Below are 27,761 nucleotides of genomic sequence, written 5' to 3'. Positions count from 1 at the left end.
CAAGCCTTGTAGGTGGGAGAGAAGCAGATGATGATGTGTATCTCAAAGCTTTAAACAAATTTCACACAACATGAAGAACAGAAACACAGTTTTCATGAACCTTCTGTGGAGTGGGTGTGTAAACTGGAAAACCAAAACTATAACCAGAACAATTATCAGCGTTTCAATATTAGTATTATAGTAAAAAATACAGGGTGGCATCTGTCCCGGCTCCAGGTCTCTTTGTTCCTTTAATTAACGACCCAAACGATGAAATGGAATATATTTGTTCTATGTGCAGAGGGCACAAACCCAGGAGGGACCAAGCTCTTGACCAACCATTTTGCGGGCCAAGGTGTGAAGAGGCACCGAGAGGCTGAGGGAGCGCCGCAGTGAACACCACAAAACCCACCACGAGCCAGCGAGGACAGGTGCAACACTGCGAGGAGCAACCCCAAACCGATCCCTAACGCATACGGTCACCCAGGATTTTTCCCTTGGGTCCAGTTTTCTCACAGGAGCTGCAGTTCGGTGCTGCTGCCTCACAGTGCCACCGCTCGGCACTTTACCCGGGAAGGCCTTGGCCTGCTCCACCGAGGTTCTCTCTGCGCAACACCCTCCACCTCCAGGAACCTGTCGGCTCTACCCGGGGCGGCCCAGCCTCAGCCCCGCGGCCGGGTCTCCGGGCCTCCCGGGCTCGGCAGGGGCTGGCGCTCGGGCCGAGCGGGGGAGGGGAGGCCCAAGGCGGCGCAAGGGGCGGGCCGCGGCGCAGCCAGACGGCGCCATCTCAGCGCGCCCGGGCGGGGGGAGGCGCTGGCGGCGGCGGGTATGGGGGCTCCCGCCTGGCGCTGGGCGCTACGCGCCGCCCGCCTCCCCGTCGGCGGCGGGAGGGCTCCCACGGCGCCGCGGCGCGACCCGGGCTACGGGCTCGCCGCCCCGTTTGCCGACTCCGCGGTGAGTGAGGCGTGAGCTCTCCGCTGTGCGCCGGGTCCGTCCCGGGGCGGGAGGGGAGCGGGACGGCCGCGGAGGGTCGGGGTGTGTGTGCGCCTGGGCGGGAGCCGCGGCGCGGTGGGAGGCAGGAGGGCCGCCGTGGCCCGGAGCCGCCCGGGTGCCCCGGCGGGCTGCGTCCTGGCGCAGCCGGTTCGGCATCTGCCTTGCGGTGTGGGGATACGGTTGCTGCAGGGCATAGGAGTGGTGTGGGGCATCGGCCGGCCCGAGCAGAGGAAGGTGATGCCAGGACCCGAGCCCGTTCTGCGGCAGTAGCGTCGGGAGCAGCAGCACCGGGGCGCCCGGCAGCAGGTGGGACGCCGCTGTGGAGAGGCAGGCTCCGGGCTGTAGCCCGCCCGTCCCGCTGCGGGGGCCCGCAGGGTGGCGGAGCGCTGCGGTGTGTCGCCTTCCGAAAGAGCTGCGAAGCGGGGCGTGCGCCCGTCAGCCGGCACTTGCTCTGTGCCTGTGACACGGCTGGGGGACACGCAGCCCTCTGCAAAGCTGCTTGTGCCTCACCGGCGCCTCAGCACCTGGGGTTTCCCTTTGCCGTTAGCCGTATTTGTCGTGCTTGAAGCAACTGTAACATAAAAGACCGCTGGGTCTAGCCTACTTTTTAAAGCTTCCGACTTTTTAAGTGGTGTTTCGGTTTAACATAAGCCCTTTTCTTTTTTTCATTCCAGTGTTAACATCCATAATACTTAACTGTCTAAACAAAATGCCCCCTGGGGTTATTTTCCAGCAGGCCCCCTGCCCTGGAGCAGGCCTTCCTGGGAGGGCCTGGGTTTGCACCAGCAGTGAAACTCTCAGTGCACAGTTGGGTTCTTCCCTGTCAGCTTTCTCTGTGAAAACTGAAGGTTGGTGCATACGCATTTGCTTGCTCTCTGTTTTTGTTAGTCCTCAGGCTCCAGGGATGAGGCTCTGAGGGACAAACGCGCCCGGATCCTGTCACGCGGGCTGCCGAAACAGAAGCCCATAGAAGGAGTTAAGCAGGTGGTGGTCTGTGCTTCTGGAAAAGGAGGAGTTGGAAAATCAACAACAGCAGGTAAGATTATTAATTTTTTTATTGTTTACTTTGCACATTTTGTAATACTTCATAAGGAATATTTGGGCACTTGATTCGTTACCTTCTAACTGAGTCTAACTAATCCCACTAACAAAGACCTTTGCCTCTGTCAAGTCCCATTGCAGCCATTGAGAATCTGCGTGGTTTTGGCTTCATATGAGTTGCAAATCGAGCAGGCAGTATTGAATTAGTATCTTCATAATACTGCAGCGCTGTCCTGGGACAGTCTGCTCTCTGAAGAGGAGATGCAAGCTGAGGTGGACAGGATCATACGCCCAGTGCAGTGATGCTGTTCCTCCTTCCCTAGCAGTGTAGGTGTGCCTGCACAATGCTCTTCTGTGCTATGTCAGCATAGTTAAGTGCTTTGTAAAGGATGCTAATATTTGGAAAGTTTAAAAATAGGTCTCCAATTTTGTCAACTAGTATAGGCATTTCATAAGCAAAAGGTGAAACAGTAGTTAGTTATAAATCATGCGAATTGATCACAGTCTGGTGAAGCACCTTGAACTCTTCTTCCAGGCCACCATTAGGTTTTGAATAATTTTTCTCTCAAAACTGTGCAGTCCATAGGTGGTAGAACAAGATAGTACATGGGTTACCAGTATTGCAGATTTTAAACAAAGATGATACTGAAGGTAAATCTCTTTGAAAAGATGTCTGTAGAGTGTTAGAAATTTGTTTTAAAGATCTCTTCCTTAGCATCTGGATTGGAAAAGAGTCATCCTTTAGTTGAATGTTGTCTGCTGTTCATCTCTATTTGCTGTGAATAACACATTGATGTAGCTCTTGATTTCTCATTTTGTGGTTTGTGTTACAGCCATGCTTGAAAAGAACTGTCTAATAAATACTAGAACAGACAAATAAGATATCAGTTGTGAGAGTAACTGTAGTAAAAAAAAAAGTAATGGAAAGTATTTTTTTCTCTACATATATGTGTATCCTATGTATAGGGTAGCATATATGTACAAAGACATGCAAATCAATCGATACTTGTATTTCTTAATGATCTACCTTTTAGTTGATGGTTATAATTCATATGGTGGTTGTTTCAGGTTACTGGAAATAGCAAATATCTGTTTTTAAATCAACAGTGTACAAAATGAGCATAATTTTAACAGGAAATTCAGATTATCGTCCTTATGTTTGCAAATGTGCTAATTTATATTCTGCTAACTAGCAACTGTATGTAATTTGTACATGTAGGATGACATACGTATAAATAATACTTAGATGTGGGAGTGCGTACCCATGCATTTAAAAATAAAAAAAAATCAAGGTTCAACAAGCATTAAATAAGAGAGTTGAGATGTAAATGAATCATTCAAATGTTGTTGTATTGGACAGGCTTTTGTTAATGAATGTGTTCATTTGTGATACTGAGAAGAAAAAGTAATTAGATTTTTATTAAAAACAATAAATGTCATGGTTCAGATGAACAACTGAAGATCAGGTAACTTGTACGAACAAAAGTATTGCATGGCATCATTGCTGGATAACGTACTTAAAATTATGTTTCTCATGATGGAGGTTTGTGGGGAATATGTTTGCTGACAGCTCTGTTGGCTCATTATGAGAGCAGGAGTTTAAAAGGAAGGAAAATAGCACGCGTCTCATTCCTAAAGCACCATAGAAAATAACCTAAGTCTTATTGTCTGCATCTCTCTGAAGGGCTGTCAAGGCTCTTCGTATTCTTTCCCCCAGTGTGTTTATATTTCAATTACTCTGGTTCTCTGTTTTAGGACAAGTTGTTATGCATTCTGGTCAGGTTTGTCGGGGCCATTCCTTAACCTGTTGAATAACTCTGTTTGTTGCCTGCAGCTTTCATAGTGTTCTCTGTTGCTTCTAGCACTTTTTGGTCTTCTGAAATCATTGTAGTCAATGATTAAAATAAGAAAATATTTTTCAATGCATATTTAAATACTTTGGTTGCTTGTTGTTGGGTTTTTATGTTTACCTAGTGTAAGTGTTGGTGTGTTTGTTTTGTGTCTCTTTCCTGTCAAGTTTCTGTCTTTTACCAGCAGTCTGCTGCATTTACTCCATCTGGCCAAAGTTGTGGTTTGTGTTCGGGTTTTTTGTTTGGTTGGTTTGGGGTTTTTCTTTTGTCTTTTCTGTCCCCCTTTCTTTGCCTTGCCCTGAAGATGAGAGTACTGTAGAAAATTGATCCTGGCATAAGAAGAGTTCCAAGTGTGGTCTTGAAATAAAAGGAGTTTCTAAGTTATTGAAACTCTTACTGTTTTCAGCTGTGGAAGTGGAATGAAATTAATGGCTGGCGTTCTTGCTCACGTTTTGTTAGTCCTGTGGTTTGAGGAAAGTAAAACTACTGATACTGCCAACTACCTTGGCCTTCAGACATTTTTAGCAAAGACCAATGAGCTGAGATTTTTCATTATTTTTCGGGAGAGCTTGTATATTTGACCATGTGTTGACTTTCTCAGTCTTACTAACTGTAGATTTTTTTTTTTTTTCTTGCATGCTCTTATTCTGCATGTAGGATGTACTATTATTGAAATTCAGCCTTTCAGGGTAGAGGCCAAAAGCCTTCCATTTGCCTGACCAACCCAGACACAAGTCTGGGCTTTGGCAAAGGCAGTAATGGTTTTGTTCATGGTTCGTTTCCAAGAAAATGTAGTCTTTTGATTCTGTGCCTTCTCTACATGTTAAAATATTCTGATAAATAGTCATAAACTGGTTATTCTATTTCTAAATGCCACTTACATTGACATGTAAGTATTGAAAGTTATTTTTCAGGGAGAGTTCATCTTGGTTATCTACAGGTATTTTATTGATGATGTAGATTGTCTCCATCCATGACATGGTTAATCTCAGCTGGCTCCGTACATGTCTGATTTTGGGCCAAGAAGTTCTACTTGTATTGTTAGCTCAGTGTTCTGAGAATTCAACTGTACTATTCCTAGGGCCAGTTCAGATTTGGGAGTTACAAAGTCCAAACTAATAAACCTTCTCAGATTTGTACTGATTTCAAGAAGACTAAGTTGGATCTCCCTGTGCATCACTCTTGGTACTGGTTGGCTTGTTTAGCATGGGCCAAGATACCATGGTAATTTTTCTTAGACCCTGTTGTGAAGTTTAAAAAAATTAGTATGAAAAAAAATTGTATTGAGTTTCTAGAATGTATCTGCTCTGCTCTTCTGTGCTCTTAGTTATGGGAGCTTAATAGTTAGGGGCAATATGAATATTTAGGGTCAGGTTAGGTCCTATGCTACATCTCAGTGCCCTTTTGGAACTGATGGTAATACAAAGACAATGGGTGCAAGAATCAGCTGGGATTTAACAGAGAACATGAGGTGTCCATTTAGATACCTGGCTAAACCCCTGAAGTTTTCACACTATATTATTCCTACTATCTCCCTTTTCCCCTTCAGTAGTCAAGTATCCTTTACTGAAGAAGCATTGTGGATCATACTTCAATTTTCACATTTAATAATTGTATAGGAAGAGAATAGTTATATAAAATGGTTTAAAGACTCTGTGGAGTAACTTGATGTTTCCTTTGTGCCTCTTCAGACATGAACTACAGTTGATTTTTTTTTTTTTCCTTGGTCATTTGTTTGCTTGGTTTTCCTTTTCTGTGATTTGTAGATTGGTTTCCACATTTCAGAGGATGAATTTTCCTCTGATTGATTCAGGGAATGGTTAATCAAGCATCTGTTTAAGTAGCAAACTGGAGAATAAAATCTATATGCTTTGTCAGCTTAGGAGCAAACAGGGGCTGTGTGCTTCTTAGGGAGAGCTGTGCGATAATCACCTCACCATTTTGTTTAAAGGAACTTCTCTTTCTCAATACTGTTTTTTAAGCTGTAAATCTGGCTCCCCAGCTTGTTCTCAATACTTTCATACTCTTCTAGTAGAGCAAGGCTGACTGCAAGTTACCTTTTTTAAAAGACACTGTGGACTGACATAGAGCAATGTGTAAAGAAGGCAAAAGATGTTACCCAAGAAAGAGTGTTGGGGGTTTTTTCCGTGTTTTGGGTTTTTTTTTTTTTTTTTTTTTTTCTTTCTTTTAAGACATGTTACTGCCTGGATTACTATTACTATTACAATTACTATGTCGTTATAGTGACATTTCTAGGAAGTCTTCCTACATAGTTGAAGCTGGTGAGCCATTAAAAGATACCATTTCTTGCATATGCTTTTTAGTTACGGGTTTTATGTATTGGTGGAAATGTAAAAAACTGTAAACCAACTCATTGTCTTTTTAGTTGCTTCACCTTTTTTTATGTTTCCTTAGTTGTTAGAGATGCTTTCAGGGCAGACTTTGTTTTCTGACATAAAAATGAAGTGAAAACCATGCATTGTACCTTTGTCCAGAAAATATTCATGTTTAATATATCACAAGAAATCAGAAAAAGGGGTATGGTCATCTTTTTGGTCCCTGTACTTTAATGGTTGAGGTCAATACTTATCTGATTTCTAGTTTTAAAAAAGTTCACTACAGATTGTGGTGAAGGTTACTGGTGGTATGGTTATTTCAGTTTTATAGTACAGTGTCCACTTTTCAAGTCAGGTGGGTACCTCAACTTTTGTTTCTTGATGTTGTGCTTTGGCATAATACTTATATTGTGTTTTTATTTTGCAGTGTCCTCTAGAAACTCAAGAGTTTGCAAGTTTTTGCAGATTAGCTGCAATTTTAGTCTGCTAGCAGACATGGACTGAAATGTGGGTATTGCTGCCACTTAAACTAGTAAGACTGTAGAGGTGCAAGAAGCTAAAAACCAAGATGATGAATATAGTTAAGTCAGTGTAACATACTTATATTTTCTCTTGTTAGTAATGATAATGTACTCAGTATTTAGAACTGAATTTTCTTGCACTTATTATTTTTTTTCTTCTTCTTTCTTGCAGTAAATATAGCCCTTGCCCTAGCAGCAAATGATTCGGTAGGTGAACATCTCATTATCAGCTTTGATCTGAAACAAGCATGTCTATCATAAATAAAATGGTTACTGCTGAGGGCAGTCACATACATTAATTCTAAGTATTTACTCTGACAGTTAATTTCTTTATTTGTTTTTCATGGACTTCTGAGTTTATATTAATTTATTTGTATTTTATCAGTACCATGAATGACTTGGTTCTCATCCTTTATTGGGTTTGGCAGTGTCCTTTCCCTTGTGTATCTTTTGAGTTCAACTGCAATTCTACAACAATGTGTAGACATAGTTGAGGATGTTTGTGCAGTTTGGAGTCACGTAATAAATAATTAAATTCTATCACTTCAGAGCACTGACTTGGAAAAAACATGAGTAAGTGCTGGATGGCGTCCAAATCAGTTTTTTAAAGCTCTAAAGATTTACTTTTCCTGGAGAAATTAATGTGTAAAAATACTTTTATATATAAACAGCTGAGGGGGGGGGGGGGAAAAGGAGCTACATACCTTCCCTAAAACTTGGAAATATATTTTTTTGAGTGACAAAGCATCATTGTCCAATTTGGTATTGCTCAAACTGTTACTTGGACTATAAATAGACAGTGGGAACCATTCAAGTGTAAAAACAACAGGTCTTCATTATGTCCACCTGCTGCTATAAACTGGGAGTAGTGCCATTGTGCAGGTTTATTGGCACAGAGATAAACTCAGAAGCAAGATTCACTTCTTATGTAAGGGTGTATAATGCAGGTTTTGTACTCATAAAGCATTAATTAAATACAAAGTGTCCTCAAGTACTTCAGTGGGGTAAATGTAGCATCTTTTTCTTACGGTAAAAGAAAAAAACAGGTGGAAGGAGTGAGGTTTACATGCAATCTGCACATTTCCTGTAGGAATTTTGTAAAAGATTTAAAAAATTTCCATAAACTCAGTCATACTTGGTAGGAAGAGAGTGTTTAAAGCTGTTACATGAAATGTGTTTTGTTTTGTATGGCATCTGATCTTGATATTTCACAGTTTTTAATTCTGTGTTTTAAATAGGCTGCTGGAGTAATTTGATTTCAGAGAAAAATCTGTCATCTTGAAAAGTAAAACTGCTTGAATATTTCCTACTAATTAACTTTAAAACATGGCGTTTGCTGTAATACTTTTAGAAAATGTATGTGATCCTGCAATGTTATCTGTGTTGTGGCACGGTCATTGAGTAGCTCCATGGAAACCATGTCAACTAATTGCACATAACTTTCTGTACCAGCTTAAGTGTTTCTAGGATTGTGCCCGATACTTCTCAAACATGCAGTTTTGTGTATTGTTTAAATTTATATTTAGATAAAGCATCTCTTAGTAATTCTGACAAACAAGTTTTGGGATTATGCCCTTTGTTAGGAGTTAAACATCTGGTTGTAAACAGAATAATGTGATACAGCACTTCAGTAGCCCATTAAAACACTTGTAAAGCACACCAATAAGAGAGGCCATCATCTAGAATGATTGAGGAGATTGTTGCTGGAGTTATACGGAAAGTCAGGGACTGAGAAATAATTTTAGATGAAATTGAGCCAAGAAAGTTAAGTAAACAGAGAATAGGCTAGTAATTTCTGATGTTATGATTATGTGGTGGTGTAAAATTGGAGGCCAGCATCTGGTGGATGTTAATCAGTGAAGAGCAGGTGAAGTGGAAGAAATAGCTGGGACTTGCTTGACCTAACAGTCACAAGTTCGCAAGCTGCTGCCATGGTGAAATTGTGCATTAATGTAGTTGCGGGCTAGAAAATATGGAATCAAGGTGTATTGAATAAACCCAACTCTGTCTTGTTTGTTCATGCATTAATAGCTTTTTTTTTTGAGATAATGGTGGCATACATCATGTTTATGTGTAACATTTGGGCTTGAATTTGATGGTGTGTTCATTTGTGTACTCCCATTGATTTCAGTTTTTTGAGTCAAGGTTATGAAATAAGTGTCTCTGGGACCTTGATCCAGGCTGGGGTTGTCCAGTGCTCTGAATCGTAGGGACCATGACAATGTTCAGTTTTGTTATGGTGAAAAAAATATGTTTTGGTGAAAAAAGAATTAAGTTTACAGAGTCCATTGGTGCCTCCTGATGAAGTTTACAGTGAATTTCTTTGACCTCAGGTATGCACTAATGGACCTCTTAGTTTTACTTTTGATAACTACTGATTGTGCATCACCTTCCCATGGTTTCCCTTCCCTTTGTTGCTATTGTAAGGACATCTCTTTCTGAGGAAGCAGTAATGATTCTGCTAGTAGATCAGAGATTCAGCACCCTCCTGCAACTTCATGACAGTCTTTATGTCTCTTATAAGCAAAATACAGATATATAGAAACTGATGCTTGAACTCAAGGTACTGTTTAAAGGAGGAAAGAAAGTACTTATGAAGAGAGATAGGTCAGTGTGACAATAAATTGGTCTGTGCTTCCATCATTAGATCCAGTCTGTTTCTGTTACAAGTCCGATGTTTGTAACTAGATTTTTCAAAGCAAGTAATATACGGAGCTAAATGACTTAAAAAATAATGTTGTCATCTGATCTTTCAAGTTGTTCTTTTTCAAAGATTGTACAGGTCACAGGCTACTAAGAACAACTGTTTTCTGGTGAGGGAGATCTGTGGAAGATGCTTTCAGAGGAGTCTGGATTAGAGTAGATTCTTGCTGCTTTCAGTAACAGCTGTGATATCTTACTGTTATTTGATAGTGTCATAAGGTGGAAGAAGATTAACAGTCAAAGCATAAAGGATTTTTTTTTTGTCCTCTTGATAAGAGAAAGCTTCCTTCCATCTTCTCTTAAAGGTCTGCTTTCTGTAGTTAAAAACAAAACACCACGGTTTCTATAGCTAGATTTATTTTTTTTTTTCACTATGGAAGCTTTTCCAGTTATTATAGTGATGGTCTGAAGTATTAAGGCATTGACAGAGCCTTGGACATTGTCATTAGCCCACAGCGTTGTTGGCAGAGCTGGGCTTAGAATTCAGGAGTTCAAGTCTTGCATGCTGGTGCTCAGTCTGTTTGGCATATTTTTACCTCATGGTGACAGAGTAAATAATTCAAGATAGGGTTTCATTTAGATGCCTAGATACCACGTCCAAGACAAAGTAGGTTTTGGGGGAGTTTTGATTTTGGTCTCTTTTGGCTTTTGCTGCAAAGCCAGGGGACCAAGCAGGGTGGCTTCTTATCCCTTTCTGGACTGTGAGGCTTTTGGTACCCCAGGTTACCTGTTGTGGATGGATTAGTGAAAAATTGTGTAAGCTCTTGGACTTGTACCAAGACCTATAAATTTATACAGTATTGGTTTTGTGTTAGGAAATAACTTAAAGTTTTACCCTTGTGTCCTATTTTTTTAATTGCTTGCTCAGTTTGACAGCTGATTCTTTTCGTTCTTTTGATGTACCAGTAGTCCGCTGTGCTCCCCTAGGAGCACTTGGGAAGAATTTTTGGGTTTTGTGCCAGGACGATTCATATTCAGGCTAGAATGACTATTTATGAAGGCTGCCTGGCCAGAGACGATTTATTATAGTAGAAACAAGTTGAATTAATAGATGGCAGCAATAATAGGATAGAGATTGCTTGTTTATGAACAGAGTATTTTAGTGAGCAAACACCAGCTGTGCATGACTAAGGATGGCAAAAATCCAGTTGGGAGGCTGTGTGCTTGTGCTGTCACTATAAGGCAAGCTCCCCAGTCAGGTTTCCTTTGACTCTACTTTTCTTTCCAGGAAGATTTACATTTTGCACTATAGGATGAGATGTTTTTTTGCGTCTTGAAGTACAGAGGAGCAAGAAGTAAAACCACATCGAACAATTTAGCATGTAAGCATAAGCGGTAGTGGTGGCACGGGGTTAAAGGCATCCATTTTAACTATTCTAGCCTAACTCCGTGTCAGAGGATTAGTGGGTCAAGCAGACCAGGACCCAAATTTGCAATACATCGAGGGTAATTTTATCTTGGGGAGCGGCCTTTGTTTTCCCAAGCAAACCCCCTGGTTGCTGAGCAACGCGGTACGTTCCCTGGGCGGCCTTCGGTGCTTCCGTGCGGAGGGAGGCGGCCGGCCGGCAGGGGGCGCGCTGCGCTGCGGGGCGGGGCGGAGGGGCCGCGCCCAGCCCTGCCCAGCCGCTCCGCCCCGCCCCCTGCGGCGAGGGGCCCGGCGCCCCCCCGTGTGCTGGCAATAAAGCTGCCGAAAGCTGCTGCAGAGCTGGATGGAAAACACTTAATTCAAACCATATCGCAGGAAACATGGCACAGCGCAGGCTTCGTTATTTTGGAAAATACCCTCACGAGTTTTCTCCTGGTTTATCTGTCCTGCCCATAGGCGAGTAAGGGGTTTCCCACGAACATTAAGTTATAGCATAGTAATGATGTAGCTGTGAGCAGAGTCTTCACGTGGATTTACTATTGCTATAGTAAAATCAGTTTTAATTATTTCAAAATATGAATTTAATCAAACAACACACGTTGATTTTAAAACTGCTCAAAATCTACCCCACCTATTTTCTTTACCTTCCAGCTTTTTTTCCAAGTATCTGGCTCCTGTAATGAAACTGTTTGCCTACAGGATAATATTTGGCTGCTGCATTAATAGATGGCTTCACATCTTGCTTCCTGGTAAGAAAAAATGCCATGTGGGGGGAATAAACAAATCTGGAAGAAATTAGACAATAATGGGCGCCTTAGCTGACTAATTCTGGCATGAAGGCAAGTTTTGACCTGTTTTGTCGTCCTCTTATGCAGCATTCCTAATTATTAGGGTTTGATTTCTAGTCATCTTTACCTTTGTTGCCTAGAGCATCAAAAGACTTTAATTGCTATAGATCAGGCATTCGTGCTTGTTTCTTAATGCTAAAAAGTGTCAATAAAGCTGGAGAAGTTGCTAGTTAGAATTGATTTGGGTGGTTTTGTCAATGACAGCTTAGTTTTGAGATCAGCTGAGAAAATGGGAGAATAAAGCTTAAAAATCTTACTATATTACAAGTGAAAAATGAGTGAAATTAAAAATATTTTTAAACATAGGCCACTTAAAATATTTTAATCAAATCACTGTGTGTTTAATTTGAGGGAAAAAAATTAACTTTTTTTTTAAAGTATTGCATGTAGAGTTAGTTACCTGCATCCTGAGTCTTCAAGTCATTGAAAACAGTGCAAAGGTCAGACTGATGTGAAAGATGGAGCATGTTTATAATTTGGCGTGGCGTGAAAGCAGTGAGGCATCTTGTAGCGATGTAGTAATGTTTAGGAGTCTGATTTGGGTTTTGGTTTGGATTTTGGATAAAATGGTACTGTTCTGATTTTTTTTTTTTTTTCCCCCCCAGTAGGATACATAATGTGCAAGAAGGCCAAGCAAGGCTGAATTACTGGTATCCAATTATTTTGTAATTGCTCCTAGTCAGATTTCTGACTGTTGTAGAAAAGAGTGCCAGAGAAGTTCTGTACCTGGCAGAAAATTAAAAAGATCTTGAAGGAAAAGGGGTTTTAAACCTATAGAAGTGTGTTTAAAACAAGTCTGCATTTCAAGGATAGAGTGAGAAAACTGCAGTGGTACTTTTTTGGCTTTAATCCAATTAAAAGCTAGGCACTTAAATAGTGTGGAGCTGAAAGGGTTAGAGAATTAGGGATTAAAGGATGGCTGTTCAGTGTGTCAGTATGTCAAACGAGAGATCTAGAGCCTATCCTGATTTTAAGTTCTTTTTTGTCCTGTGTGTTGCTGCTTGCAGGTTGGGATCAGCTCTAAGTCTATAATGATATTAAAAAGGTAAATTTAGAGTCCTTGTAGTGGATTAAGAGCACCAGCTTTAAAAATAACTGGCACCTTCACTTAGAAGAAATTTCTGTCTTTGGGATGGGCTGTAGCTGCTGTATATTGGAAGCACTTCTAATGTAGGGAATCCTTTGCCATATAGAAGAATGACAGCTTATTAACCTGTGCCTCTGTCCCTCCCAGGCTGAACACCAGGGAATTCTGATGGTCTACAGAGTTTACTTCAAAGTAAAATATCGTGTGCTAACATCCAGTGGGGATGCATGTACCCTACCAAGTATCGAAAAAAAGTCTCAGAAAAGATGAGCAAAAATGGAATTAATGCTGTCAGAGTCTCTGGATGTTTAGCAGTAACGCAAGCTGTGTTGATTAACAGTTATTTATAGCAGCTTTTTGTGAGTTCCCCCCCCCCCCCCCCCCCTTTTTTTTTTTTTCCCTTCTTTCTCTCTGTTGGCATGAAGTCTTTTATCAGGCTTATTCCTCAATGAAGCGGTAGGCAGCTTGGAAAAAAATCAATGAGTATCACCAGATGCTCCACTGAACAGAGAATTATATGTGGTAGGGGTCCTCTGTGATATGTGAATGGGACTGGTTGTACTTGCTTGAAGAATCTGTTAGTGGAAAATGTAGTTGATTTCATAGTTAATGTTACTTGAAGGACAACAAAGGGAATGTACGTAAAGAAAGTGTATCAGACACTAAACAACCCTTAAGTGTCTGCTAAAATAGTTTAACAGGAGGAAGGATATGGATTGTTTTGTCCTGTTGGACCTGTGTCATCTGTACAAGGACCGTGTATAGCAGAACTCACCTGTCTAAGAGAACAAATGTAATAGTTGAATAATTCTGAATGTGTATAACAAAAAGCAAAGGTCGCCAAATTTACTGGTTTTTACAAGACTTCTTTCTGTCAGTATATAGGAGGATTGTGTCTAATATGGCCTTCAACATCTTTATTTTAATTTTCCCCCAAAAGGATTTATTACAACTAAGTTCAGAGCTTGAAAATCATTAATTCAGAATACGGCTATCTTGCAGATCTCTATCACTCACAAGGCAGTGGCCAAGTTCAAAGGCTAAACTGAACTTTAATTATGTTGAGAATCTTGCCAGGGAAGTTGAAGGAAGTAGTGAGGTTAATCTATGCCTGTAATTTATACGCTGCATAAAATGAAGCTGTAGGATTCTCATCTTTCAGGCATATATACAAGAATATCTTCTTTATCTGTTGATGCAGCATTTGGGGTTTTTTTGTAACTGTAGAATCTGTATCTGGTGTCTGTGAAAACTTGTTTTAATTTCTTAGTGTAGGTGAGAGAAATTTATAAATTGGAATGAGAACTTTATTGTTTGTATTTGTACAGGGGTAGGAGATGCAGTGATGATATAGGTGTACCTTATGCTGAATATTTGTCAGAATTCTTTAGAAAGGTCTAATTGAATAAATCAGTATCTTGTTGAGAAATCAGTGGTAGTGAAGTAACGAGGATGATGTAGCCAGTGGTGTAAAAGCAGAAGATGAAGAGGAGTTACAGTTCTTTACCACAGTCCTTTATCCTGTAATTTTAATTTTTTTTTGTGGTCTTGAGCTCACCAATGATCAGAGACCATGACAGCTAGCACTAGTACTGCAGAAAGAGCAACCCCTAGCAGTAGTTAGCCTATGCTGGAGAGCATTTCGCTAGAGAGGGAGGCAAACCTTGAAAGCATTGCTAAGAAGGTACATGTGAACATCTGTGAGTCTTTAAATACACTTTTTGCTGAATAGACTGAGGGACTAGTTTTGTTTTTTTCATGTACCGACAATATATTCTAATTTTGTGTACTGTCTGCCTGATGGAATACTGGTAAGGATCTTGCTCTGTACGAAGAGGTTGATAATTCTGCGTTTGTTAGTTTACTGTATTTTTTCAGAGTAGCTTCCAGTGATGTGGAAGTACATGAATAAATCATATGGGAATGGTTACACTGTCAATTTTATCTTAAGAGTTTAAGCTGTTCAGAACTTGCAGTAAGGCAATAAAAAAATACAGGTCTCTAGCAAGTATTTTTCAAGCGTAATAAACTTGAAGATTGATTCAAACCTTCTTCCACAGCTGAGCAGGTGCAAGGAAGAGGACAAATGTTGAGAAAAGCTCTTTTGAACTTGGTTGTGGCTATGACAGCTGGAGAGACAGAATGATTTTTGTTTAATGGCACAGGTCTGAAGTATGTTTAAAAGGAGAAAATGCAGCCAGAAGAAGACGGTGGAGTTGTATTACCTGAATCCTTTTCCTGCAGAGTCCTGGGGGTGGCTGTAGCAGTGGTGTGTGCTGTGCTCTGAAGAACACTTAGCAGTAGGGGGACTTTGACATGCCTGGATGTACTTTGAGTGCTGCATTTCTGTCCTTGTAACTCTAGTAATACAGAAGAAAAAAAATGATTCAGCATCGGTATGAGATGTATATGCATATGAAAATAGTATCAGAGGACAGACATTAGAGGAATCCTAGCACTGCTTTTTCCTCCTTCCACCTCTTTTTCCTTCTTCTGTCTTTGAGCTGCCACCTTGGCCCTGCTTTCAATCCTTTGTATCTATTCCTTCTGCCCAGATGTTCTTTTTTGCCTTGTCTGATGTTATGCATGATTTTTAGGATTTGTTTTAATACAGCAGTAGTTTGAAAGATGTGCTGATTTATATGAGGTATGGGTTATATGGGTGAAAACACGGTTTATTAAAATATAATTTTATTTTTGTATTATTGTAACTCGTATCTGGATTAAACTTCACTCAGCATGAGAAGTATCAAGTGTTGGTAATTGTGATTAACAGTTTCATGTTGATCAGGTGTCTGCAAATTATTTTGTCTCTTCGGGTTTTAAAACATTGTAAATGCTGGAAGAGATTATTTGGACCGTGCTGTGCCTGTCTTAAAAGATCCCTTGGTAGCTGCCATAATGTTTTTCCAAGAAAATAATAACCCTTTACTCAAGGTTTAATTAGTTTTCTAGGGATGCTTAAATACTGCAAACACAGGGATAGTTGGCAGAGACAAAAATCAAACTGTTGGCTTATTGGCCAGTGCTTTCTGTGTAAGCTTCTACTTTTAGACAGTATGAACTCTTTTTACCTAACATGTTGAACTGCTTGTTGAAGAACGCCCCCCTCCCCCCCAACTTGGGTTATCTTTAGTGAGGTTCAGCCAACGATTTAAAGATTTTCCGGAAGACCTTTCTCTGATAGTCCTGTAGAAAGCACCATGCTTAGAGGAACACTTGTGCTTTCAGTAACATGAGTTGTAGAAACTGGAGGATCCGTTAATTATCTTTGTTTGAAGACAACTATTTTATTGAACCTTATCCAGGAACAAAAGCAGTGCGTCTTGGAAATGGGCATCTTTCTTACTTTTGAGGAAATGTGTAAATTGTTTTGAAAAATTACCAGGTTTATTGTATTAGTTTGAAATAAAGATCTACTTTGTCATTTGGAGAAGTGGTTGAATTTGCCAAGACCTTCTAGGTAACTGAGGGATATTTTTTTTTTCCCAGTGTGTATGTATTTTTCCTTCATTTCAGGAAATTTGGTAAACTCATAGATATGTTCTTGCTGGCTCCTAGAAATAAGTGGCATGTGGTGGTGAAGTTCTGCCTATGCCCAGGAGGTCATAAAGTTGGTCTAATTAATTTGGATCATCATTCCTCTTTAAAGCTTAAGTCCCTTCAGGCTGAAAACAGAACTGTAGTGAGTTGTAAGATCATTGTAGTTAGTCAGTGGAAAGTCACCAGTGTTGTTGGGGGGAAAACTCTCAAAAAATTGAGGGAGACTGTGTCAGTCAGATATAAAACACTATATAGTTTTCCTGCAAATATTTACTTTTATTTGAGAAGGAATTAGGTGGCGCAGTCCTGAGATGATGTTTTGATGGGTTGGATTAGCTGCTGACACAGATAAAGGGACTGAGTCATGAATCCTTCTAATCTGTTAAAATATGTGTTTTGTACAAGAACAAAGAATCTCTAATACTGTTGATGTCTTTGAAATCTAACATAAAAATGGGTCTCTTCTGTCTTTTTGAAATTGCAGCTTTCATACAGTAGGAAAGAAATAGAATAAATAAATTGTCAGAGTAGCTCCCGAACTTTTCTGAAAGTTTTCACAAGATGTTATAAAGAAAAAAATGTTAAAAAGATCTAAATGAAATAATCCATATAACTGCATATGCTTTGCTCTGTTTAATAAAAAAAATACATTGAATAACTGAAGCCAAATTTGTTTGATTTTTGTAGTAAAAACTTATTTTTCAAAGTACATAGTAGATGATCTATGGCAGTGCATTTTTTTACATCTCAGTTGTAAAGTTTAAGATGCATTTGGCTTATATTAGGTAAATTTAACACATCAAACTGTTCATCTGTTAAGGGTGTCTTCAGGGTTCAATAGCAACAGCTTAAAAAAAGAGAAGGAAAAAAACCCCAAAAGCAGACCCACCCCCTAAAGACCCAAACCCAGACCCAAACTCTAATTATTACATATGTTGTAGTAAAAAGGGTCAGTCTTAATTCTCAGGTGTCTAGGCTTCTGTGAGTTAGTCTATTTGTCTTAATTGAAATTCATATTTATTTGGAAGTAGTGGCCTGAATACCTAGATTTTTAATCCAAGTGCATTTCTGTTTAAAAGAAACCAAACCACCAAACTAACTGATTGTGATGCCAAAGAATGTTCTTCATGTTTAGAAAACCCTGTTCAAGGGTTGAGATACTGTATACTTGCATTCGAAGCCTCATTATACTCTTCTAACCAGAAACTTGATTGTTACCACTGAACCTGTATCTTTCTTTCCATCTTTCCTATTGAAACTGTGATAACAAAATGGCTTAATGTATGATACCAAATCATGAAAACGTCATCCAAACAATGGAGCCCACATCTTGAAACACTAACAGTGGAAGTCTGATTTGGCATTGTTGGAAAAGCTCCCATTGCTGCATTAACCTTTCAAACAAGCCCTTAAACATACTTGCTTGCAGTTTTGCAAAATGTTGAATACAGTTAGCTTTTCATGTTAGAGAAACTTCATGTTCGACATTTCAAAGGGTTTGCTCTTTACTGCTTAATTTGCAGAACCTGGAAATTGGTAGTGTGTCTTGCCATCTGTATGAAAAATAGTTTGATTTCCTCAAAATATGTGTCTATATATATATCTGTAAAAAGGCATATAGAGATGAATCTTGCAAGTCTAGACTACATAGTTAAAAGAACTTTTGTTTAGAGATTATTGCCTAACGTACCATATGTAGTTGAATTTTTTTAGCATTCTTTTGTGTAAATGCATCTAATTAAAGTATTATGCCTGCTTAATTGGCTTCAGAGACTTGCATTTCAGTATTTTCAAGGTGTCTGCAAAAGTTTACTCTGGCCACTTAAATGCATGATTAAAAATATGTTTTTATGTTTTTCACATTCCTTATAGTCACTAGTATAATTCAAATTGCATTAATTTGATTACATTTACAAACATCGCTTGTCTTTTTTTACAATGAAATTTGATACCTTTAAAAACATTGAAATATTACTTCTGTGTAAATGTACACAGAGTAGAGAGAACATTGCTTATAATGTTTGTTAATATAGAATCTGTGGTCTACATTGTAATTAAGAAAACTTGCAAGTGAGGATTCTGTGAAGGAATGAAGGTTTTGTGAAGATGTCTGGCTCAGCTCAGAGACATCATATTTCATGCTTCAGCTGCTATTTAGAGAGAAAGGAAACAATGATTATGTCTAAAATCAAAATCATGTTTTTATTTCTATAGGCAGTTTTGAAATTTTGCTCAACTAATAATTCATAAAGGCAGACAGTTTGACAAATAGTTTTTTTTGTTTTGGTTCATTACACAGACAAAAGAAGTTGGTTTACTTGATGCAGATGTTTATGGACCTTCAATTCCAAAGATGATGAACTTAAAAGGAAACCCAGAATTAACACCAAGTAAGTGGAAATGATTTTTCTTGCTGTCGTCTTTATACAGGGATGAGCATGGACCAGCCATTGGTGCTTCCTTGGTGTGGCACAGAAGGGATGCAAACAGAAGATGTGACTTAACTTTTCTTTTTTTTATTTCTAATAATGAGGTTTCTTTCAAAGTGGGCTTGTACAACTGGGAGCATATTTAGGGTCATTTTTTTATGTTGATTCATGGGCTTTGGGAGTTTTATGGATTATTACTAGGGATGCTGGAAAGGATAGCTAGGAAATGAAGGTTATTGTCAGTAGTTTTAAACTTGCTATATGGGATCCTTCTATAGAAGACCTCCAAATTAAAGCCCAAAACCCACTAGTCTAGGGAAAAAAAAAAAGTCAAATCTAGGAAATAAGAGAAGGATCATTACGGTAGCTTATATAAAGTGTCATTGAAATGACAGGCTAGACCACTTGATTTATTTTATTTGAAGATGTATGTTTAGGAATGCAGTAGTGGTGGCTTCATTACCTGAAGTTAAAGACAGTAGACAGAACTCCTAATTTTTCTTCTGCTAGGAAGGATTCAGGTCTGGGGAAAGGTAAATTTAGGTGGGAGGGTCTGGAGAGAAGTAGAGAAGACCTGAAGTTGAAAGGTTGCGTAAAGTCTGTTTACCTTTGAGAAATGTAACTTACACCCAGGCCAACCAAGGGTGAAACTGAGGGATGCTTTATCCTGATAATCTGTTTGTGATGCTTCAGTCTAAGGGACTGTGCTTTTTTGGGAGTGGTAGGGATGCTGAGTCAATAGGATTTATTTAATGTTTTGTTTTGCCCATCCTGTGATAAAAGTGCTCGTAATTATAAAAATTAAAAGCATGTAACCACAGGCAAAAACAGTCCTGCATGGTAACACCTGGCCTACATGATAAAAAGTACTGGGATCCTACTGAAGAAAGTACAAACTGTCAGTACTTGTTGACAGGGAGGGATCAAGGATGTGTACCAGTTCAAACAGGACATAAAAGGGCTTCAGTGAAATAGTAACTGTAAATACCCATTAATGTTCGCAGGCAAGAATTGCTAGGTAAAAAGGAAGTTAAATATTCCTTCCACTTCCTTTCATGCCATGATCTTTGTTTATTTGTCGTAGAATCATAGAATAATTTGGGTTGGAAAGGACCTTTAAAGGTCAGTTAGTTGAGCCCCCCCCCTCCAGCAAGCAGGGACATCTTCAACTAGATCAGGTTGCTGAGAACTCCGTCCATCCTGACCTGGAATGTTTCCAGGGATGGGGCATCTACCACCTATCTGGGAAACCTGTTCCAGCGTTTCACCACCCTCATTGTAAAAATATTTCTTGCTTACGTCTAGTCTGAATCTACCTTCTTTTAGTTTAAAACCATTACCCCTTGTCCTGTCCCAACAGGCCTTGCTAAGAAGTTTCTCCCTGTCTTCCTTACAAGCCCCCTTAAGTATTGAAAGGCTGCAGTAAGGTCTCCCTGGAGCTTTTTCTTCTCCAGGCTGAACAACCCCAACTCTCTCAGCCTTTCCTCATAGAAAGTTCCATCTCTCTCCATCTATTCTGCCTTTGTAGAATGGCCGTTTGTAACTGATCTTAATTTATGGATATGGTGGTGGTGGTTGTTCTGTACATTCTCACTTGGTATAAAGCACGCACAGTGAAATGGTGCCAGTATCTTTAAAGGGTGGTTATTGAGCTTGCCACATTAGCCTCTGAAAAATTAGTAAGTGGCAAACTTAGTATTTCTTATATAACTACAATTTTGTCTCGTTATACTTATATCCTGTACTCTGGATAAAGAAAACGTAATGTATTTCCATATACGGATGCACAGCATGTGCTTATAGAGGCAACTGTCAGACTGATTACTTTCTACATTTGAGTACCTGGCTTACAAATACAGACTTTATTTAAATTAATTTTTAAGGGAGAAGGAGAGTACTTGGATTCATTTGTTGGGTTTCTGTTTTATGTTTTGAAGTCAAAGGCTAATTTTGTTGTGTAATAAATGAATAAATGACGCCTCTCATGCATCATCAGTAGAGTTTGACTTCCTGATACAAACTGAAGTATTCTTGCATTCTGTTGTACTTTGGACCACATTGAGGGTGTATGTCTTACAGGCTGTGTTTTCCCATAACGCAGATTTATTTTTTTTTGCTAGGAATTTTGTCTTTGAAGTGCATTATGAAGTGCAAACACAAAAGGGATTGTGTTGTGTTGTTCTTCTTGTGCCCCCTCTTTTCCTTTTTATGTGATGTTGACTTTTTCCTTTCCAAAGGAGATAATGTAAAAAAAAAAAAAATGTTTCTCCTACCCCCCCTGCCCCCATCTGAAAAATTGATTAGATAATGTTGAACTTCTTACACATTTTGCTGGGTTCCGTACCAAATTTAAATCCGTGTCATGGACACAAATAAGAAGCAAATTGCCCAGTCTATTTCATGTAGTCATACAAAGTAACATGCTAGGAATGAAAGAACTGAAAAGTATATTGAGTGAGATACTAGGGCAGCTCAATTTATTTGTATATAAATTTCAGTGACTGTAGATGTTTTGTGTATACAGCTGAGAACTCACTATAAGCTTTTGTCTTAACATGTTTCAAGTGTTAAAAAATACGGAATTCAATGTAATAGAAAGAAGTTGGAGGATTTCCCTGAATTGAAGTTGCTGCTCTTGACTTGTAAGCGCTAACATTTTGATTGCTAAAGTGTATTCTTTCTACTTCTGTGTGGAATGTACAAGCAAATATTACCAGGATTTAAGAACGTATCTTATTTTTTAACTGACAGAAAATGAATTTGTGTATTCAAAAGCTTGACGCATGACAGAGGTCTACTGAGAAACGCATGTAGTAATTCAGTGTGAATGATAACAGGATAGAATTTGTATTTCAGGAATTCTGTTCATTTCTCAGTGCACTTTTGACTCTTGAGCTGGTGAAGCTGTACAGTAACAACAATGAAAGTGCTGGAAAAGTAGCTGACGTTAAGATGGTTTCATTGTGAAAATAGGGATTTGGAGGGCATAAGAAGCTTTAATTGTGAACCTCAGGAATTCCTATAGTGAGTGACAGGATAAGCTTGCAAGGAAGTGACCCATCGTAGACATATATAATGCTGTGTGTATATACATATATAGATATAAAAATATGTGTGATCCTTGTATTTTGGTATAACAAGCTTTATGTTATTTTCTGATTTCTTATTACATTTTCAAGAACTAAATATGAACTCTGAACAAATAGTTTTGTACAGTAATTGAGCAAACACAGGCAGTATGTTTTAAAGATGTGCATTAACTGTATACATAGCAGTAAGTCAACTAAAAACATTTTTTTAATAGCATAGCAATAAAAAATCATCTTTAAAGTAGTTTACTTACTGTCTTCAGTGTGAGGCCTGGATTTAAATGAATCTGTAGAGCAATCCTGGGAGGTTATGAGTGCTCTTGCACTCTTAGATAGTTCTATTTCTTCTCTCACATGTAGCAGCTGAAAAGGGATTAGGGATGCCTGGTACCATGCAGAATAAATCCGTGCAGCAGTTATTACTTCTGAATAGAAATTATTATAGTTTTGCTATAATTTAAGTTTTCAAAATGAATTAGGAGCTCTTAGTGAGGAGAGAGTCTGTATAAATGGAAGATGCTCATTAAATTAATTTTGCAAACTGTAGTACATTGGAAAGCCTGCTAACATTGAATAGGATGTCATTCAAAAATACTTTAACTAAATAGTCAGGGAAATAGTGGTTAATAAGTTCACAACTGAATTTAATTAGCTAATGGAGGATTATCTAACTATGGGATAAATAGGATAAATATTAACATGAGCTACAATATATACACAGGGCAATGCTTATGACACAAGTAACAAAAGCATTACTTCCATTCTTTTCCCACAGAATTTACTTAAAAGCCGTTTCCTGGCTTAGTGAACCACAAAATTTTTTCCCCTGCCCCCCCCCCCCCCCCTTTTAATAGAAAAAAAAAAATATCATTTAAACAGCTGGCAGAGGGTAAAAGCTATTACATTGCCAAAAAGATACTGCAGTTTTGCCAGGTAAATATAATTTAATTTAAATGATTATGAAGGTTTTGGTAGGTTTTTTTTCTTTGTGACAGTTGAGTGCTCTCTTAATGTTTCAAAACTTCATTGCCACTTCATGATATCCTTGGTGTCTATTTTATTTCTTAATAAAATAGTATATTCAAAATATTAGCAGTGGGCATCTTTTCAAAATTTGGAATAAAAACTAATTTCTGAGAGAAAGCTAGCAGTAGCTGTGGCTGGCCCCATTGAGTCTTGTAATATTGCAAGAGCTATAGAAATGAAATTACTGATGAAATTCTGAAGCCAGGAATGGACACTTGCATTTTTTTCACTGGGCCACATTTACATGTCGGCTATTCTTTTCACTGTGGTAGCAGAATCTTGTAACAGAAAGTGCTAATTTTAAATAGAATCTGTTGTGACTGTTTAAAGATATCTGCTGGAAGTAGCTGTATCAAGGGCTTGTGGTGAATCCATTTGAGGGTTATGAATAGAATATTTAGATTTAAACATAGAATATGTTACGTAGGTAGGGTAGTTATTGAGGTAGCATGAAGAAATTTCTGGATCTTACATAAGCGTATTCCAGAACAAGGTTGTCTTTATCATGCTTTAGCAGTGGAACTGCATCATGATTAATTTAAGTAAAAAATAAATTTATTTCAAAAAAAAGTCATATTAGCTGCTGCCATGACCTCTTGATTTTTGAACAAGTGATTTTTAGATTGTGTATAGTCTAATAATATGCTTTACTGATTGTATTTTGAAAGAAGTCCAAACTGAAACCCCGTGTTTTGTGTTTGGTGATGTCTTATCCCAGTTTATCTGCATGGCTGAAATCGAGTAGTCCCTTGTGTTTTATATATGCTAATATATATTATATATATTAATTATATATATTATAAAGTAATAATTCAGAATGTTGCAATTAGTTGTGGTTTATATTTTGGAGGCTCTTTCATATGTGATGAGGTAGTTGAAAATCAGAAGATGCTCAACTGTTAAGTATTTTATTCTGGACCTTGACTATTGCCCTCACGCCTGTAACAATTAACCTCAAACTGGATTAATTCAGCTAGTGTTGAGTACACTTGTGGAAAAAATTGACCTTTACTTGGAAGGGAAAGGAGGTGGAGAATACTCAGCTCTGCAAGGAATTATTTATAGGCATGCAGTTATTAGCTGCTGTTTAAAAAAATAAAAAAAACCTCTTGACAGTTAATTTATTAAAAATTTATTCTTCATTGTACTTGAATTCATACTTAAAACTACGAAAAAAGTAAGGCAAAAAAGTGTGAGAAAGGTAGTGTAGTAATTAAAGCCTCTTACCGAGAGCAGTCTTTTCTGGATAAATGACAAGCCAAACTTTACTAAATGCTCTTGCAGTATGAATTACTGAAACACTATAACCTGCAAAAATACATTTCAAGTACTTGAAAGTGGAAGTGTGTTACTTTTCATGTTGTTAATCCTGCAGTGCAGTAATAATAAATGTTTTAATATGGATTATGGCTAGCAAATATTCATTACATTATAAAGTTTACTCTTAGAGATACAGATGGTTTGTCTCGTCAACTTTTATACAAATTGGAATTAAATTGCAGAATAGTTTTATTATAGTAATGTGATAGATATGTGTTTAATTGTACATAAACAAACGAAATGATTCATTCTTTTGTTTGTACACTGAACACATTTACCTTTTTTGCCTATTTCAGAGGAATAAATGTTTCCCTCCTCTTCTAGAAGTAAAATTAAAGGACTGTAACTGATTCTGAATTTTCTCAATATTTGTACTTTGCAATTTCACTTTGTTTTTTTCTCAGTGGGTTTCTTGCTGTATTTTTCCTCTTCCCTCCTCCTTCTCTACAGTACAATGGAGTGGCTTTTCAGAATAAAGAAATGAAGCAGAATACATAATAGAAACATATTTTTATCCTTTTAAAACTTAATTTCAATTTAATTGTATTCTAATCCTTTCCCTATAGTGACCAGAGGCTAAAAGTGACAGTTTAGAGCTAGCATCTGTTGCCTTTGCGTTAGTTGATGTTCATAATCTTGTGAAGTACATAGACTTTAACTTTACAAGTGGTGAAATTAGAATAAAATCACAGAACGATGTGTGTGGGGATTCATGTGAAATGCAAAAGGGAATATTTTTTTTAAAAAAAGTGTTCCTGCATATATTAAAGTGGAGAATCAACAAGTTTACTGTAATCTATATCATCAGTGTCCAGGTGTACTTTTTTCCCCCCAAATGCCAGATAAACCTTTGAACAGATTTTTATTCCATGTCTTTTCACCTACATTTTATTTTTTCAGGTCTTGATTGTAGTATTGAACCTAAAAAGGCTGAATCAAATGTACTGAGTTCCATAGTTTTGCTTTGAAAGCAATGACGGTCCCTAGTTAACTGGGAAGTTTTTTGAAGTTAGGTCTTGAAAGTAATGCAGAGGGAATGTCTGCCCCTTGGGTTCCTGCATCTCCCTGTTCTGCTTTACTGTTTTCTGTCACACTGTTATGTGACTGACCTGGGGAGTCCCCCACTCACAGAAGCAGGTCAGTGCTTCAGATAACATGACCCTTCCTAGAGGTTTTGTGTGTCAGGAACCTTGAACTGAACGTTGTGTTAGTCAATTTTATTCCTTGTGGGTATAATGAACTAAAAGAACCCACCCAAATTAGTCTAATAAAGCTTTTGGTCCACTATAAGTAAACTTTTTTGGCTCCGTGGGAATTTGAAGGCTTTTCAAAATGTTGGTTATTTCAGCAATTGTAGGGAAGACATCTGTGATGGAAGGTAATGGCAAGATACTTAGAACTAGTCCTGTGTTACTATGCTAATCCTAACAAGTCATCAGTGCTTTAAAATGTAACAAAGATATAACTAAATCATTGTGCTGTTTACTTCAAAAGCAAGTCTGGTACAAGTATAGTCTTCCAGCAAGCAATTAGTTCTTTTGGTTTTAGGTAGGACTGATGAAGTCATATCTGCAAAACAGTTCCGTTAATGAAAAAACTTTCAGAGTGGTTTGTTTCCTCTGCAGTGTATCAGGAGGAAAGAAAGTGGAAAATCTACTCAGGTAATGGGATTGCTAGACTGACTAAATATTAGAAGCTAATCTTCTGGGGAAAAGCTGCATTTCTTTATGCATTTGTTTCTTACAGTAAGCATTGAATAATGCTCTTTGAGTCTCATTGCTAGTTTGCTTTGGTTTAAGTATTTGTGATGTGTTTGTGGTTAGATAACACTGTTAGTGTGGGATGTAATGGGATATGACAGCCTTTCCTGTGTGGAGTTCTTCAACCTTAAAATATAAATTGCAGTATTTCTGGGGCAATCCTGCAAATAAACTTCTAGCACATTGTGAAATCAAGCTTGTAGTCTCAATTAGTCTGTCACTTGCCATAGCATATTCTGGGCTTCTGGCATAAGCAGTTAAAACAATGATTTAAAATTTGTGACTCAGACTAACCTTCTTTTGGTGACAGCATCCTTTCCCCTCTGACATAAGTTGTGTTTTATTGTGGGATACCCTGGGGCCCTGTTGCTGTTTGTCCCCCTTGCCTCTGCTGTATTTCTCTTCCTTTCTTAACTGCGTTGTGCATGGAATTCACTTGCCTTTGCTTAGGAAACTAGTACTGCTTTAAGCATGTTGGGGTGTGGTGTCTGGCATCTAGCTGCCCCTATGGCTCTCCCTCATGTCCTCTGTTAAATCTGCCAGCCCTGTACAAACCTCAGCTTCCTAAGGTGTCCGGAGTGGCAGGAGGTGTCTATGTTTACGCAAGTAAAGACCAACCTTTTTCTTACTCTTACTGTCATTTTCCCCCTTCCTTCCTTCCTTCCTTCCTCTGTCCTTTGCCCCCTTCCTTTGTCCTTTCTCCCTCCTGTTGTTGGAAACCCTATGTAGTCTGAAGCCTTTACGTCCTTCAGGGGAGCCTGTATCCTCCCGTTACAGAATGTTTATCTTGGGAGGTGACTTTCAAAATAAACAGCAAATAAGTTCCTTATACTTCTACATAGTGACAGCCATTTGAGAATTAGTGTTTACTGTGATTAACGGAAGGTGCTGTGTAAGTTGGAGTCCTAATTTAAGATTGTGATAGAGTATTCTGTAGTCACTGCAGCATGAAATTGTGCACAATTAAAAACTAGGTGATGCAGAAGTTTTTGAGATTTTACAAGTGACCATACTGAAAATCTGTTTTAGCTTTTCTGTGTGTATGACACATTAATTGAGTTTGTCTTAGATAATCTTGTACTGGAATCCACAGACTGTTCGGCAGTGTCTCTCTCTGACTAGCATGGTAACTGCGTGTTTTGTTTCGCCATATGTCACCTGTGTTTCAGGCAGGGAGATATCACTGAGATGTGAGTAGGTAGAAAATAACAATTTGTCATTAAAACATCAACTAATGATGAGCTATGCAAACAGCAGCAGAACCTTTAGGTTTTGTATAAACTATGAATAAATAGCAACTCACTTGAATTTTGGTAAATGTATGCAGAGGAGTTACAGTATGGGTTTTATTTAAATAGCATACTGTGAAAGTTCAAGGAATACTTAAACTTAACAAGTTATTTTGAAATCTACTTTTAAAGCTGCTGCTTTAACGCTTTTAAATGAGAGATGCTAAAATGTTATTTGGAGACTTAGGTGTTGCAGACAATACGTAGTGTAACTTTCTACAGCTTTTTCTGTTGTACGTTGTGCCTCAGTTTGCTTTTGAAAATTGGGAGTTTCAAGGGAAAATACCTAACTTCAGTAATGCACCTAAACTTTTTAGATCTTCTAGATGTTTGTCGGTTGTGCAGATGTTTACTGGTTGTGCATTACATGCTTTCCAACATTGGAGGTGGTGTAAGTGGGGCCATCAAGACCTGGACTGTGAAACTTGCCCAAGGTTATTCAAGAACTCTGTGGATTTGGAGACCTATGCTGTGTCTCCAAATCCACAGGGTTCTTGAATAACCTAAAGCAAGTTTCACAGTCCAGGTCTTGATGGCCTCATCTGTAACATGAGAGAATAATTCCCCACCACAGAAGCATG

At 38.6% G+C, this 27,761-nt stretch overlaps 1 protein-coding gene across 1 annotated transcript in view; it reads left to right on the top strand.

The window, feature by feature from the left end:
* Positions 1–768: 768 nt before the first annotated feature.
* Positions 769–27,761, top strand: part of NUBPL (NUBP iron-sulfur cluster assembly factor, mitochondrial) — an 86,302-nt gene continuing 59,309 nt past the window's right edge. The window contains exons 1-4 of the mRNA XM_056345323.1: positions 769–933; positions 1,861–2,008; positions 6,893–6,927; positions 18,567–18,657. Of these exons, the coding sequence (XP_056201298.1) occupies positions 808–933; positions 1,861–2,008; positions 6,893–6,927; positions 18,567–18,657 (400 nt within the window). The 5' untranslated portion in view covers positions 769–807. The remainder of the gene's footprint in view (positions 934–1,860; positions 2,009–6,892; positions 6,928–18,566; positions 18,658–27,761) is intronic.

Source organism: Falco biarmicus, chromosome 7 (assembly GCF_023638135.1).
Source record: "Falco biarmicus isolate bFalBia1 chromosome 7, bFalBia1.pri, whole genome shotgun sequence".
NCBI classification, from domain to species: Eukaryota; Metazoa; Chordata; class Aves; order Falconiformes; family Falconidae; genus Falco; species Falco biarmicus.
Note: the sequence above shows the minus strand (reverse complement) of the source record. Positions and strands in the feature narration are given on the sequence as shown.